At 33.6% G+C, this 15,134-nt stretch overlaps 2 protein-coding genes across 4 annotated transcripts; both read left to right on the top strand.

The window, feature by feature from the left end:
- The first annotated feature begins 2,059 nt into the window (after positions 1-2,059).
- On the top strand, positions 2,060-2,942 carry LOC140978626 (uncharacterized). The gene is made up of 3 exons (XM_073443807.1): positions 2,060-2,237; positions 2,623-2,757; positions 2,851-2,942. Exons 1-3 carry the CDS (start codon positions 2,190-2,192, stop codon positions 2,929-2,931), a joined length of 264 nt encoding a protein of 87 aa, XP_073299908.1. The 5' UTR covers positions 2,060-2,189; the 3' UTR covers positions 2,932-2,942.
- Positions 2,943-3,819: 877 nt separating this feature from the next.
- Positions 3,820-13,077, top strand: LOC140978517 (uncharacterized). Of its 3 annotated transcripts, XM_073443647.1 has the most exons (19): positions 3,820-4,301; positions 4,713-4,771; positions 5,528-5,609; positions 5,776-5,843; positions 6,256-6,325; positions 7,520-7,601; positions 7,966-8,030; positions 8,290-9,207; positions 9,541-9,603; positions 9,685-9,731; positions 9,946-9,991; positions 10,089-10,168; positions 10,392-10,505; positions 10,659-10,740; positions 10,955-11,080; positions 11,269-11,349; positions 12,277-12,402; positions 12,491-12,593; positions 12,673-13,077. In XM_073443647.1, the coding sequence occupies exons 1-18, from the start codon at positions 3,981-3,983 to the stop codon at positions 12,557-12,559; spliced, it is 2,499 nt and encodes an 832-aa protein (XP_073299748.1). In that variant the 5' UTR covers positions 3,820-3,980; the 3' UTR covers positions 12,560-12,593; positions 12,673-13,077. The 3 variants fall into 3 exon arrangements, with proteins under 3 accessions (XP_073299748.1, XP_073299747.1, XP_073299749.1); XM_073443646.1 differs by having other exon boundaries at positions 12,491-13,077; XM_073443648.1 differs by lacking the exon at positions 3,820-4,301 and having other exon boundaries at positions 4,757-4,895; positions 12,491-13,077.
- Positions 13,078-15,134: the final 2,057 nt, after the last annotated feature.

The following is a 15,134-nucleotide window of genomic DNA, read 5'->3' as shown; positions in this document are numbered from 1 at the left end:
TAAGATTACTTTTTTCCGTTTTTCTTCAATTATTGAAAGTTTGAATCAGGACAACTGTATTTATTCAAAAATGTATGTTCTTGCTATACATATACATGATTTTTTAACGCTACACTTCAAGTGTTTATTCTTTAATGATGTGATAATTTAGTCCTCGGATAATCAATATATGGTGTCATTTTTTTAATTAAAATATTAGGGGTTGTCTAGAGAATTACTCTAGATGGAAAGTAGACTAACTCATATGAGTTCTTTAAATCGATAGAGTAAGTTAGTACAGACTAAAGTTGGATGTCATTTATCGCACGAGTATCTTTATTTGTTTTTTTTTTTGTATTGTATAAAAATATAATTATGTTTATTGACATGAACCTTTACCAGGCTAATTAAGTTAAACCCTATTTAAAACAAATTATATGAATTGGAGCACTAAATATTTTCTGATTATAACATGAACATCGTTTGATAAAATTCAATTTTTTTAGGTTGTAGTAAATAATGTTTCCCTTATTGTCCTCATCTGCTGAATTTTCCTTTATGTCACAATTATGTACGGATCTAAATGATCCAAAATAAGTCAAATAGTATCAAGTTTGAGCTTATCTCGTTTAATATGGATAGAGACTCGAGCTCGATTCGACCTTTTATCATCATGTTCGAGCTCGATTTGTCTTGAAATTACGAAGCTCGCGAAAAGCTCGAGCTTGGCTCGTTAAAAATTTGTTTATCATGTTAATCAAACCGGGCTCGAGTTTGGTTTATTAAAAGCTTGTATATCTGTTTAATAAGCATAGCTCGAGCTCAGCTCGTTTTCGAGCCCGTAAAACATACAATTGAGCTCGAGTTTGAGCTTGATTCGATTTGTTAAAAATTAATATATCTATGAACTAATTTTAAATCTGACATAAAAGTGTTAGTCAATTCATAAATTATCAAAACTAAAAGCATAACAATTGGTTGTAAAAAGATGTACAATGGATTTTTTGAAGATTTGCATGCATTGAGTGAGAGTTTGCAGGTTTAGTATATTCTGAATTCATAGTAGATAGTTTGACGATAAAATATAGTAAAATAAAAACGTAATATGGCTAAAACTGTTACTTTATTTAATAACAAATTGTAAAGTTCTTAATTCTTAATAACAAATTGTAAAGTTCTTAATTCTAACACGTACGTTATTTAATTTCAGGAAATAACATTTCACTTTTCTCCTGAATTTTATCTGATGTCACACTTAAACATGTCCACCTCATCGTAAAAATTTCGAGTCAATCAATCTATTTATTACAAGTAGGAGTTGAAACTTTTGAAGGTACCTGGGCTTGACCGTAGTAGAGGAAATTAAAATTTTGAGGCTCAAGTTCAAAGACATGCTCTACCTCATAAAATTTTATTTTATGATCATGATTCTCGACTATTTTAATCTAATTATTGATATGATTTTAGATATATAAATAATTTTTTATTTCACGTCATCATTTTTCAATATCACATCACTATTTTTTCATGTTACGTCAGTCATTCGATAAAATATAACTTTAAAAAAAAAATCAAATTTACTGTATAAAAACTAAATATTGAATACTTAGTGGGGGAAAAAAATCAAAATACAACAAGTAGAAATTAATTTTTCTCAATTTTATTCATTCATCGTCGTTACATATATATATATATATATGTTGAATATAATGTTGAATATTTTTTCTTACAGTTGAATATAATGTTATTGTTATCTGATGGTAATTTCATATAAAATAGCAATAAATTAAGTTGGTACGAATGTTATATTTAATACAATCCGAAGGGAAGAAAGAGTCAATTTGATTGTGTGTAGAGAAAAATATACATCTGACAATATATTTTATTACTGTTTGAGAAATAATTTATCATATTTAAAAAATGCAGCACAAAAAATAACAACTAAATAGCGAAAACAAAGCACAGATCGTGTGATTCATATGGATACCCCCTTTTTGCGCAAAACCTTGGACATGCTTTACATTTACTAAGTCTTGTATAATATAAAGATTAACAACCTCAAAGAGACACTTGTCGTTCTCGTACTAGTCTATTAACTCTATAAATACCTTCTAAAACAAACTAATCACTTCATATACAACAAAAATCATCAAAGATTTAAATAAAAAAAAAATTTGATTTTCTAAATCTTTTTAAAGATTCTAGTTAAGATGTCGAGTGGTCAGTTCAATGCAGGACAAGCTCGTGGTCAGGCTCAGGTAATATCAATTTCAATACAGATGCGTCAATGACCTATATTTAATATATGTATCTAAAAAAAGCATATCATGCACCACAATATTTTATTATGTTCGATATGAAAATTTTCATTTTTCGTATTTCATATTTGTTTTTTTACGACTTTTCCGGTGATATTATTATGATGTACAAGTTTATTTGAATAGAAAGAGGTGAATCGAAGATTCCTAAAAGTAGTGATGTGGCCGAATACTTAAGAAAGAAAATAGTAAAAATACGAAATTTGGAGAGTAAAAACCTAATCACAGGTGAAAATTATATTTTTAATTAAAATAACCATATATAATCTAAAACTATGCTCTCTTTTTTATGGACTGGTGTGTGTATATATTTTATTTTGGGCAGGCGAAGACAGAGGATTGGGTGGAGTCTGCTAAGAATACAGCAAGCAAGGCCCACGATAAGGCCTGCGAAGCTGCTGGTCAAACCCAACAACAGGCCCAACGTAGCAAAGAGGAGAATGCTACGTTCCTTCAACAGGTCCTCCATCCGTGTTACATCAATTATTATTATTATTTTTATATGATTTTCATGCAAATGCAAGGTAACGTTATTTTGTGTATTGTAATTCAGACTGGAGAACAGATGGCTCACATGGCTCAAGGTGCCATTGATGGTGTGAAGAACACACTTGGGATGGGTGACAAGAAGTGAAAACAACTCGATTCCTCTCGTGCCAATAACGTTATGCTTTCCTTTTTATGATTTTGGAATTTTTATAAGCATCTGCGCTGAGATGTAATAAAATATTTAGCATCATCATGCTTAGATGAGAGCATCTCTTTAGGATTTTTTTTGATGAGAACATATCCATTTTAGTTAAATAAATGATAATTTGTAATATCAATTTCATTTTCAGATGTTTTTTTTTTTATAAGATATTGCTCCGTTAAGTCTTATGGCCGTGGAATACAACAATTTGTTGTTTATAGAATTTTTCATGACCAACACTCTCTTTTGGCATGAATCAAGAGTATAACAACTAAAAGAAAACAAAATTCAAACCAAAACGTAGATCCTATGATAAATGACTAAATATATATAATAGCTTCTAACCATGAACAATATAATCCATGTACAACATGAAAAAAAAATATAAAATCAAACACTTACCACTACCAATCGATACGTTCAAACCAAAACGTAGATCCTATGATAAACGACTAAATATATAATAGTTTCTAACAATGAACAATATAATCGATGGACAACATGAAAAAATAAAATACAAAATCAAACACTTACCACTGCCAATCGATACTCGCATGCATCATGCTTCTAACCCAGCTTACAGAGCTCGGAAGCACTGATTCTATCCAGCATTTGAGATGCACCAAGCTAGCAGGTTGGTAAGACATTGCCCAACATCTACCAATAACGTGGCACACTTTTTGGCTGAGCAAGGATCGAATGGTTGTTGAACTTGTGTTTTTGTTGACCTTTTGCTTATACAACTGTATGGTGTCGTACTGTCTAAATTTACTAGATTAATGAAATGTTTTAATGTAAATAAATATAAAAAGATACAAAACCAAACAGCTCCAAAGTTTCTAGCACATTCGTTCAACCATTTCGAAGTGTTCGAACATTCCAGTGCCTTACTTCAGCGGTCAATTCTTACGATCTAATCAAATATCCACTGAAAATGGCCTTAACTTTCCACCAATTTTATCCCCCTCACTAATTGTTGGTATCCTCCATTCATGGCCACCACTACTCTCCAATCCCCCCTCCATTTCTTGCCCAGTAACTTCCCCACAAAACTGCACAACTTCAAAACCTCTTGTTACCTCTCGATCTCCAAGAAGCTTGTAGTTTCAGATAAACCATTTTGCGGGAAGAAAGTTATTGGGATCTTGAGATCAAGATTGATTGGCTATTGCAAACCAAAAGGTGATACTGAGAATGGGGAGGCTGTTTTAAGTGCGCGGAACAGGGAGACTGGGGATGAAAGGCCTCCTTTTGATATTAATTTGGCGGTTATACTTGCTGGTTTTGCATTTGAAGCTTACACCACTCCATCTGTAATTTCCCTGATCATGTGATGTTTGTTTTCCTTATATTTCTTCATTTTGCTGTGAATTATTTGTCAACATAAAGTGACAGACCAGCGGGAATAAAAATCTTAGAAACGCATGCAGTTTTTCCACTAAAGTCCATTAATTTAACCGGGTTCTTGATTTGGGGCATGATGGAATTGCACCATATTAGATATTGATGATTGTGTAGTCTCTTCTGGAGTTAATTTTTGTAAAGTTTATTTTTTAGTATTTCTTTCATCATAAAGGATTTTTGAAGAACATTTATAGGTTCTTGTCTTCTCTTGTCAAATTTGCTTGGAAGAGGCCAACAAACTTCCTGGTCCTTTCACGCATTCGAAACTAAATGGTGGGTCCATTTAGATTCTTCTTCTTATTTTCTACTTCTATTAACAGGAAAATGTGGGCAAGCGCGAGATGGATGCAGCAAATTGCCAGACAGTGTTCCTTTCAGAGTATGCGGTCATTGAATTTCATTGGCGTCAGAACTTTCTAATTCTTGATAGCTATAATGGAACATATTTGGAAATTCAACCAACACATCTTTAGATTATATGAAGTGCTAAGGCTATTCATCAGGTCTCGTGTTACGTTTTCTACTTGGCCTTGCATCTCTATATTCATATAAAAGTTATAAACAAATCTTATAAATTACATTAGGTGAGTTTGACTCTCCGTGTAACTGCTAGCATAAAGAATTACCTGGGGAGTTTGACTGAATTTTATACGTCACCTTTTTTCTCTGACACTTTTACCATTCTTTAGGATATGAGTCTTGGCGGGTGTCCTTGAACTTTGATATTCATTTTCCCAAGGATTTTTGCTTTGACATGATCATTAGATTGGATAGGCTCTTCTAACTATGATTGTTGGCTCCGGCATTGATGTGGTATTTAGCCTAGCAAAGATTAAACATTTTCGAACACATGGCTTCAACTTTTGTGAATGATTTTTTCTGACAGATGTATGTATGCTATTGTCATCTTGATTAATGAAAAGATGCATGCCCAAAAACCGGTAAAATCTGCTATCACATGCTCTTTTTATTTAACATAAGTGCATCAGAATGCAGATTTTTTGCTCTTTTAACATGCAAATTCTTTTTCTACACAACAACCATGCAAATTCTTTTTCTACACAACCACCTTGTGGCTTTCACATTCTTATAAGCTTCCTTTCAAATTTCTAAAATCCCACTTGACATTTTTCAGGTCATTTACACGTGAAATCTATGATGGTCAATTGTTCGTAAAGCTAAGGAAAGGTTTCAACTTTCCTGCCATGGATCCATGGGTAGGCTAATTTCGCCAATTCTTTAAACATCAAAACTTAATAGTTAAACCCGTCATATTCCTCAGTTCATAATTCCTCTAGTTACGACATGATTTATTCATATTTCTAATCATCCTCAACTCTTTATTCAATTTTATGTGATGATTATTTTTATTTTGTTTCTCAGGGAACTAGTGATCCGTATGTGGTCTTGCAGTTGGATTGTCAGGAAGTCAAAAGCAAGATCAAATGGGCGTAAGATTCTTACACTTTGGCATCCCTTTTTTAAATAGCTAGTGTCCTCCATCACTGCTTGACACACCTTGTCTTCAGCTGATGGATAAAAACAAGTAAAAGTTTTCATTGAAGTTGTTGATTTTTGGCTTTCTAGTCATTCAGATTTAATTAATTTTGAGGTAATGTGTTTTCTTCTTCCAAATAGAAAATGCTAGTTGGTAGCATGATCATCTGTGGACATGGAGCGAACACCATGTCCTAGTTGATGTTTTGTCTACAGTCTACTACTATTTCATCTTTTTAGTCATAGGGTGGTGATAATCGGCTGGTTATATAATCAATAGCCGCCAAATTTTGCATTGTTTATTCGGTTATTCCGATAGTGTCAAAGTCCATCGTGGATTATTTTATCCTCTGACAAATGTACCAGGACGAAAGAACCCACATGGAATGAGGAGTTTATTTTGAATATCAAGCAGCCACCAATGCACAATCTTCAGGTTGAATAAATTCTGTGATCAATTTTCCATTTTCTTCTCATGCAGTGATTTCTTGTGGGAACTGCCTTATATTGTTGTGTTCATATGTTTGCTCCCATAGACAAAGGGAGACAAATTATGCCAGCCCTGGAGTCATTTACTAACTTGCTGTGACGCGTGCCACAGAGAATGATCGAATCTTTCTACTACTTTTATGAAACCTATTTTCTATGTTAAGAACATGATGCTATATATGCGAGATTCATTTTTTTCCTTCACCCTCTTTTACCGACATCTCATTGTTTTTTCTTTGTATGTTATGCTTTCACTAGATATCGTTAAATATAATGTAATATCCTTCGTTGTTGGGAAAGTTTGCCTTGCCTTGATGATTATGGCTCATACTCGAAACATTCTAATGGGCAAACCTCATTTGTTTTGAATATCTATAAGCCTCATAATTTATTCCAGTGTTTTAAAGGCAAAAAAAATGATTAGACAGAGGAAATTTTTTACTTAATCTATCCATCCTTGGTCGAAATTATCAACAGCATGTTGGTTGCTTGCTTGTATCTTTTTCCTTGGGATATCGTTATACTAAATATTGTATGGTAAGTGTTGAATATTGGATAAGACATTTTCCTATTTGAATAACTTGGATGAGAGTTTTTCCTATGTGAATTACCAGGGTGAAAGTACATAAAAATATTAGTAGAAGATAAGATTACTTCTTCAACTAGGGAGATACGAGTGTTTTGAAGACTCGAGTTCCAATTTGGGCATGATCAATATATATATGACCCAGCTTGAGGGTGGTGCTGAATATTGGATAAGCGTTTTTCCTACTTGAATAACTAGGATGAGAGTTTTTCCTATGCGAATAACTAGGATGAAACTTTTTCCTATTTGAATAACTAGCTGGATATGATAGATTAATATTTGTATTTTAAAGTTATTTACATTAGGTATTAGTAGAAGATAAGACTCATTCTTCAACTAGGAAGATATGACTATATAAATAAGTAATTTGTATTATTCATTTTTCCAATATAATAAAATCAGTTTTCCAGCCTATATGTTTCCCTTCTTTAACTACAGTAAGAATAAAAGTTCCCATGATTGGTTCTTATATAAGATCATTTTACAGTGCTGGTTTTTAATGATTGAGATAATTCTGCTATTAATAATTTAATTTTTTTAATATTAATTATTCAGGTTGCAGCTTGGGATGCAAATCTTGTGACACCGCACAAACGCATGGGGAATGCTGGTATTGATTTGGAAAACATATGTGATGGTACGATATACACCACATCTGTGTCATGTTCAGTGCTGATCACAATACCTAAAATCATGACATTTTAACTCATTGTTATTAAAACAGTAACGCATATAAAATATTTTTCGTTCCACCAATGATCAGATGAGTTTGACTCGGTTTGTGTTCATTTTTCTGTTTAAGCTGTGTAGTCGTTGAGTTTGCTACAATTGTAAAGTTTATGGAATAACAATCTGTATTTTACTAATAATATCAAGTATAACCTCATGTTAACAATAAAAGATGCATATTCTAGCATTTGCAAAAATGGACGTGTTCGAAAAAATTGAGTTTAGCTACAGAATTTGTTAGCTTGGTATCAGTTGGACTTCTTTTTTGATAGGAAATGTACATGAAGTCAATCTCGAGTTGGAAGGAATGGGCGGCGGTGGAAAGATACAACTTGAGGTAAGTTGCTTGAAAATCAAGATTATTATGCACTAAACCATTCTTCAGTGTGCAAAATGGTTGAGTACCAAATGCAACTCTATTAACTGTTAGAACGCTTTTCATTTTTTACTGATCTCTGCAAGCATGATGCTCTTCCCCAAATTAACTAATAAAACTTCGATCGAGATACTGAAATGCTTTAACTAAACAGCTGATATGGGTCCTTAGATGTGCTGTAATGTACATCACCGTACTTGTTCTTATCAACGTGTTTCAGATAAACTACAAAAGTTTTGCTGAAATTGACGATGGAAAAAAATGGTGGAAGATTCCCATTTTAATGGAATTTCTCCAGAAAAATGGTCTTGAACCTGCACTGAAGATGATTGCGGGTTCAGAAACTGTTCAAGTGAGGGAATTTGTGCAGTTTGCCTTTGGACAGCTTAAGTCACTTAATGATTCATATACTCAGAACGGTTGGTTTTCAAGTAAAAAAATGTTTGGTGACTCTAATATCAAGAGAAACATCTCTTCAATTCTGGATAATAATACGAAGGACTCAGCAAATGAGACAAATCAGGAGTCTTCACATCCCGACAAACATTTTTGGAAGAAACTCGCAGATTCTGTCAACCAAAATGTTGTGCAAAAATTTGGTCTTCAGATCCCTGAGAAATTGAAGTGGGATGGTTTTGAGTTATTGGATAAAATTGGCTTGCAGTCACTAGAAATTGCTGAGACAGGTTATATCGAGTCTGGACTTGCAACTCCAACTAATCTGGAGACTGCTAGTACCGGTACTATGACTGGATCCAGTAACAATTCTCTGATGACTTTACCAGATATTAAGAAGGTGACACAAGATTTATTGCGGCAAACAGACTCCATTTTGGGGGCATTGATGGTTATAAATGCTGCAGTTTCTAAATTAAGCCAAGGAGCTGATCTTACAGGAAAGTTTGATGTCAAAGAAGATATGCCAGTGGATGACAAGGAGAGTGAATCGTTAGCAAGTCAGCCAAATGGATTGGTACTGGACAAAAAAGAAGCAGAAGAGATGAGGGAACTTTTCTCAACAGCTGAGAGTGCCATGGAGGCCTGGGCAATGCTAGCCAATGCGTTGGGACATCAGACGTTTATTAAATCTGAATTTGAAAAAATTTGTTTCTTGGATAATGCTTCTACAGACACTCAGGTTGGTTTGACTCTGCTCTTTATGCACCTTTTGTCATACTCTTATTTATGAGGTAGATCAATGATGAGTAATTATATCCTATCTGACTTTTACTGCCACGTCTCTTAAATGCTTTGCTTTGTGGAGAAAAATCCCTATATAATTGTCTTTGCCTTTAATTCATCTATTTTGCCACCATACTGCGCTGCTTGATATCCAACACATCACCATAGACCTCTTTTTTTAAATATATTTTCCCCACTGGCAAATTTATAAATGCATCATATTTGGTTACATGGCTATGTGATTTGAAATTAGGCTTTTTAGTGATCATGTATTTTATAAGGAATGCAGGTAGCAATTTGGCGAGATCCCAGAACAAAAAGATTGGTTATAGCTTTCAGGGGAACAGAACAAGTAGGTTTTGGAATTTTGCTGAACGGTGCAACAAGTTTTGTATGTTTTCCTTGTCAATGTGCTGACATTTTTCCCATCCAGACGCGCTGGAAGGATCTCCTGACTGATTTGATGCTAGTTCCTGCGGGGTAATGCATTGATTTAACAAAAATATCTGCTTTCTTTTCTGTCAATCACGTATTTGATGTGTCAAATGTTTCTCTTCAATCCATAATCATGAACCTGTTATAAAAAATGTGAAGTACTTACCCGAGAAATTTCTGATGATTATGATGCCTTTAGCATTATTGTCGGATGCTTGCTTAAAGTTACTGTTGCTGATCTTCTGTACTGCTTCTACAGGCTAAATCCTGAAAGGATAGGTGGTGATTTTAAGCAAGAAGTTCAGGTACTATTCAGGTTTTTAGATTCAGTTTGGCAACTGCATTTATTGGACCCACAGATATTGACATGCAATTATTCACAATTGCCTCATAAATCTGCAGGTTCATAGTGGCTTCTTGGGCGCTTATGATTCAGTTAGAACAAGGCTGATCTCGCTTATTAAACAGGCTATTGGCTACCGGTATATCCTGTTTTCCTGATTTGGAGCTTGAGCGGTCTCTTACCCAAACTCTTGATCTGCCAACTGAATTTCTGTCGAATAATTGTATTATTGTTCCTATGCAACTTGCAAAAAAGCATAATTAAGGACTGCGCCTTTGAATTGGAAGTACAGGAAAAAACTTGTCCTCTTAAATGTTGTTCTTGTTCTGAATGGTTATCATCTTACATGTGCAATATCTTAGAGGTGATTCTTTGGAGATGCTCCCAAAATGGCATATATATGTGACTGGACATAGTTTGGGGGGTGCACTGGCTACTCTTTTCGCTCTTGAATTATCGTCAAGTCAATTATCCAAGTTAGTTTATCTTCCTGCCGCTCGATAGATTATATATCACCCGGTCCTCTTTTTTAAGGCTTTCAGAAGTTTGTATTTCTAGTTCTTGATTATTTTAATTTTGAAACTTTGGAACGCAGAACGTGTTATTGACACTGTTTGTTAATGGATTAGGTGTGGAGCTATTTCTGTGACCATGTATAATTTTGGGTCTCCTAGAGTTGGAAATAAAAGATTTGCTGAAATATACAACGAGGTAATTGTGCTTTTCAACCAACTTCAGCCAGGATTTACATGTTTGAAAATTATATGTAGCTAGCCTTCCATTTTGAAATAGTTTAAGAATCTTAGTAAAATGACCGCTGGCTCTGCTGTAATACATGTTTTTTATCCATCATTTCGTTAAAGTTCAAGCCTCAGCCTTGGAGTTGCTTGGCGATTTTTGAATTAATTTGTTTCTCTGATGGCAGAAAGTGAAGGATAGTTGGCGATTGGTAAATCACCGGGACATAATCCCAACAGTTCCACGTTTGATGGGCTACTGCCATGTAGCTCAACCTATATATTTGGCAGCGGGAGCTCCTAGAAATGCATTGGTGAGTAATGAACTGTGAAGATATTTGAAGTTTGATTTGAAACGGCAAGAAATATACAATAGTAGTAGCGCCAAGACATAAATGTGTTGCAAAGATTTTGGAAACCCTTCAATTTCCAGGTCTTGAAGTTTTCTGGGTTTTGTTAACAAAAGAAAATGAGGAATAAAGTGTATGATACAATGTTACAGGAAATTGTTGATCTTTTGGAGGAAGGATACAGAGGTGATGTTATTGGCGAAGCAACTCCTGATGTTCTTCTCAGTGAATTTGTATGTACTTGCTCATTCTTCTCCACAGATGAAGTCAATTTTACTTGATCAAGATTATATTCAAAGACAAATTGTAAATCCCTGATTTTTTTATCTAGTTACATAAAAACTCCTGAAGTTTGAATAGTTATAATGCTAGTTCCCGAGGTTTGTTAAACTTAGAAGAAGACCCCCACCATCTGAGGTTTGGTTAACTTTATTTTAGAACATGGTTTTGAGGAGTGTAATCATACATCTACCGGCATTCAAGGATGATGCTATTTAGTATTCAAACTCCAGCATTTGTTTATATGCACAGACCAAATCTACAGGTTTCCCCACATATTCCTAAGTTTGCTTTTGGCGTAGATAATTTTTAGAACTTAAACATATTTGGTGACATATTGATGTGCATACTGCATATGTTGTCCTGTCCAAGTTAACTTAGTAGGATAGTAAAGCTTGATTGCTGCAACTACATCTTTATGGGATGCATCAAAATGTAAACTTCGGATTTCTTTAGGAGGGATTTTGTAAGATGTCACACACCGGCTAGATTAAGTCGTTGGGTGTTTTCTCTTGAGTTGGCTTTTGGAGTTTGGGTGGAGATAGGTTCAAGTCCATGATCTTAATAGATTTACAAAATTATTGTTGGACTTTGCCCCTTGACTTAAAGCCTTTGGTATGGATTGTATATGAGAGCGAGAAATCCCAACTTCCAACGCTCTATCCTCACGTTTCCCCTTTGATATTTCCGTCATTGCTTTTAGTTCGCAAAAAAATTATTGTTGACCCACTTTTGAGCGACTTCAACTTTTGAAGAATGACTTGATAACAAACTATCAGATTATAAAGAAATTTTCTTAACCATTTGTACTCCTTGCAGGTTGGTTTTTTCGACTGCAAATTATGCTAATGTTGCATCTTTTTCATTTTGTGGTGGAACAGATGAGAGGAGAGAAAGAACTGGTCGAGAAGATATTAAACACAGAGATTAGCATATTCCGATCAATTCGAGATGGAAGTGCTCTCATGCAGCATATGGAGGATTTCTACTACATTACACTGCTAGAGGTAACCTTTTCTTCACCATTTCCATATCAAAATGTCGCATATTTTGTACATGTAGATTTAACATAATACTTTCTTGTTACGTTTTCAGAATGTGAGATCTAACTATCAGATTGTTGGTGGGACAGAACCCATGAAAGATCAAAAGTTATCGGTTTGAATGGAATGCACGTTTTAAGACATCATCAAAACAAGTATAGTTGTATTATTCCACGCTGTTAGGATCAGTTTACTGCTTTTGTTTACGAATGCACTAGGATTTTTTTTTGGCAGTTTATACGGACCATCTTTGCGAAATGAGAATGGATATGAAGTGATTGCTAGGCTGCGTCCGCTGCGAGCACTACTTCGTGTGTGGTTCGTGACATAAAAGGTATACAACTAAACATGAGGGGTAAGGGGGGCATATAATATTGTGGGATGTTATCTAGGAATGATTAGGATTCTTTATCATGCTACGGGGCAATTACTTATGTCGAGGTCCCTGAAGTTAGGTTTGATTACAAAAATAGTCCCGATGACTGCTATGAATACAGCAACCCCCCCTACCCCCCACACCATTGTTCGATGATTTTTCCGTTTACAAGGCCATGCCTTCTTCTTCTTCTTCTTCATTATGGTTTTTATGAAATTGAAGCATACATGATTTTCGAAAAGTTAAGTTAATGGTTTCTGTAATCTTTTTACAATTAAATGTGCTTGAACTTGTAAGGTACTTGAAAATTGATACTCGAAACAGGGGCGGAGCCACATGCACCAAAGCTTGGGTGAGCCTAATTTTTTTTTGAAAATTTTTTATGTAAATTTTGTATAATTTTGGAATAATATGATATTAGCTCGGGTAGATTAATTTAAAATAGTAAAAAATTCTAGAGTTTAAAATTTTAGTCCGGGCAGAGTTATATTTCTGATTCTGCCACTAACTCGAAAGTTAAGGTGGACAAAAGGATGTAGACCGTGCATATGTAGAGTATAGATACTTTGCTCATGCTTCACGCTTGATGCGACATGAGACACAATCTTAACTTCATTACATTTAACAATAATAAGATACTCCTCAATATCTTGTTTGGCCAATTTCGTTTAATTTCTTCCCATGCTCGTTATTCTCAGGCTTTGTCTTAGTATGTCCACCTCCCCAACCAATGCTTCTCTTGGTCTATTATTGGTAAAAGTGCCATCCTTCATTCACTCAATCATCGTTTATTGTATGGCCAATAATCAATGGAACGTATGAGCACCCATATTTCAAAATTTTGACATCTTTTAAACAATAGATAAATAAATAATAAAATAAATAAATGAGCAAAATATACAAATTCACTAATGGTATAGAAAAAGTAGCATTTATCCACGATTTCATATGTGATTTGGAATTTAATATAAAGATTTACATATTCCAGCATAAACAAAACCAATCGATGCCCGTGCTCTTGTATTTGTATTCTTGATTTTTATGCTATTAACAATCACGTTTAAAAAAAAAAACCAAATAAAAAGTAAGTAAAAATAAAATGATGAAATAAATACTAAATTAAATATTGTGACCGACTGGGTTTGATGAAAACGACTCGCGTGTCTCAAGGAGCATCCTCTCACTCACATGAAAATATATATATACTATTTTCAAGTAAAATTATAATATAAAAAACAGAGGGAATTATAGATATTGGACTTTACCATATGTTTTGTTTTAAAAAAAAGTCCTCATAATTTGCATTCACATCTCATATACGTTATTTATTTGACACTCAGTTCCATTGGTATGTTATAATTTTTACACATAATACAGAAGATAAATGTTAAATGTATAAAGTATATGAGGTGAATATAAATAATTTGTATTAAAAATACATTAAAAAAGAGAATTAGGCATGAAACATTTAGTTAGATTATGTTCAAGTAAATCATATGTTCCACTGCATAAAAAAACATAAACACGATTTATTTACTTATTTTTAGAAAATCAAGCTTTTTTTTTAAAAAAAATGCCCTGATAATTAATATAACTCGATTGTTGAGCTATGGCATTTTGCATGCGGATCAATCTGACAACTCATTTACATCTAACTGGCCCAAATAACGAAGGATATCATCATATCATGAAATTTCCGGTGGTGTTTGGTAGGATTCTAAATTACTAATTTTAATTCAATGTGGAGTATATTTTTTTTAAGAAAAAATATTGTTGCAAATCCGGAAAATGCTTAACAGAAATAATAATAAAATATTTCAGGAAATTAAAAATATTTCAATCAATTGTATACAACATTTAAATAAATAGCAACTGTGAAATTATAAAAAATATATAAAATATAAATAACATAATCATTTATGGATATCGCATATAATATAATAGTAAACAAATCACATGTCTTGTATGTACATAAAATATTATTTTGTAAATTTGAATTTATTTATAAATTTTTCATCTATGTTAAGGTAATTGGATAATGGTAATTAGGACTTAAGATGATAAGATATTGAGAATAGAATGTGAGAACTCCTGAGTACGTGATCAATTAATTTTTTTGTTTCTTAGTTGTTAAATATTGTTTGGTTAAACTTACATGAGTGACTTTTTGAGAAGTTTTCGTGTAGCGATGTTGTTGTATTTGATCTGATTGGCTATGTAGGTCATACAAGAGTGACGTCAGACCTTAACGAGTAATATTGTCTCTGTCGGGGACATGACAGTCGATAAGAAAAGTGTAAGACCGATATCTAGGAGATAA

Source organism: Primulina huaijiensis, chromosome 6, assembly GCF_012295235.1.
Source record: "Primulina huaijiensis isolate GDHJ02 chromosome 6, ASM1229523v2, whole genome shotgun sequence".
Taxonomy (NCBI): Eukaryota; Viridiplantae; Streptophyta; class Magnoliopsida; order Lamiales; family Gesneriaceae; genus Primulina; species Primulina huaijiensis.
This window is presented reverse-complemented; position numbering and strand designations above follow the sequence as displayed.

What these genes read in the sequence shown, in the direction of transcription:
- LOC140978517 (XM_073443647.1), top strand. Translation starts at nt 3,981, where the DNA reads ATGGCCACCACTACTCTCCAATCCCCCCTCCATTTCTTGCCCAGTAAC. An exon ending in AAGCTTACACCACTCCATCT is followed by an intron (nt 4,302 to 4,712) that starts GTAATTTCCCTG and finishes TTCTATTAACAG; the next exon opens with GAAAATGTGGGCAAGCGCGA. An exon ending in GTGGAAAGATACAACTTGAG is followed by an intron (nt 8,031 to 8,289) that starts GTAAGTTGCTTG and finishes AACGTGTTTCAG; the next exon opens with ATAAACTACAAAAGTTTTGC.
- LOC140978626 (XM_073443807.1), top strand. Translation starts at nt 2,190, where the DNA reads ATGTCGAGTGGTCAGTTCAATGCAGGACAAGCTCGTGGTCAGGCTCAG. An exon ending in AAGCTCGTGGTCAGGCTCAG is followed by an intron (nt 2,238 to 2,622) that starts GTAATATCAATT and finishes TATTTTGGGCAG; the next exon opens with GCGAAGACAGAGGATTGGGT. An exon ending in ATGCTACGTTCCTTCAACAG is followed by an intron (nt 2,758 to 2,850) that starts GTCCTCCATCCG and finishes ATTGTAATTCAG; the next exon opens with ACTGGAGAACAGATGGCTCA.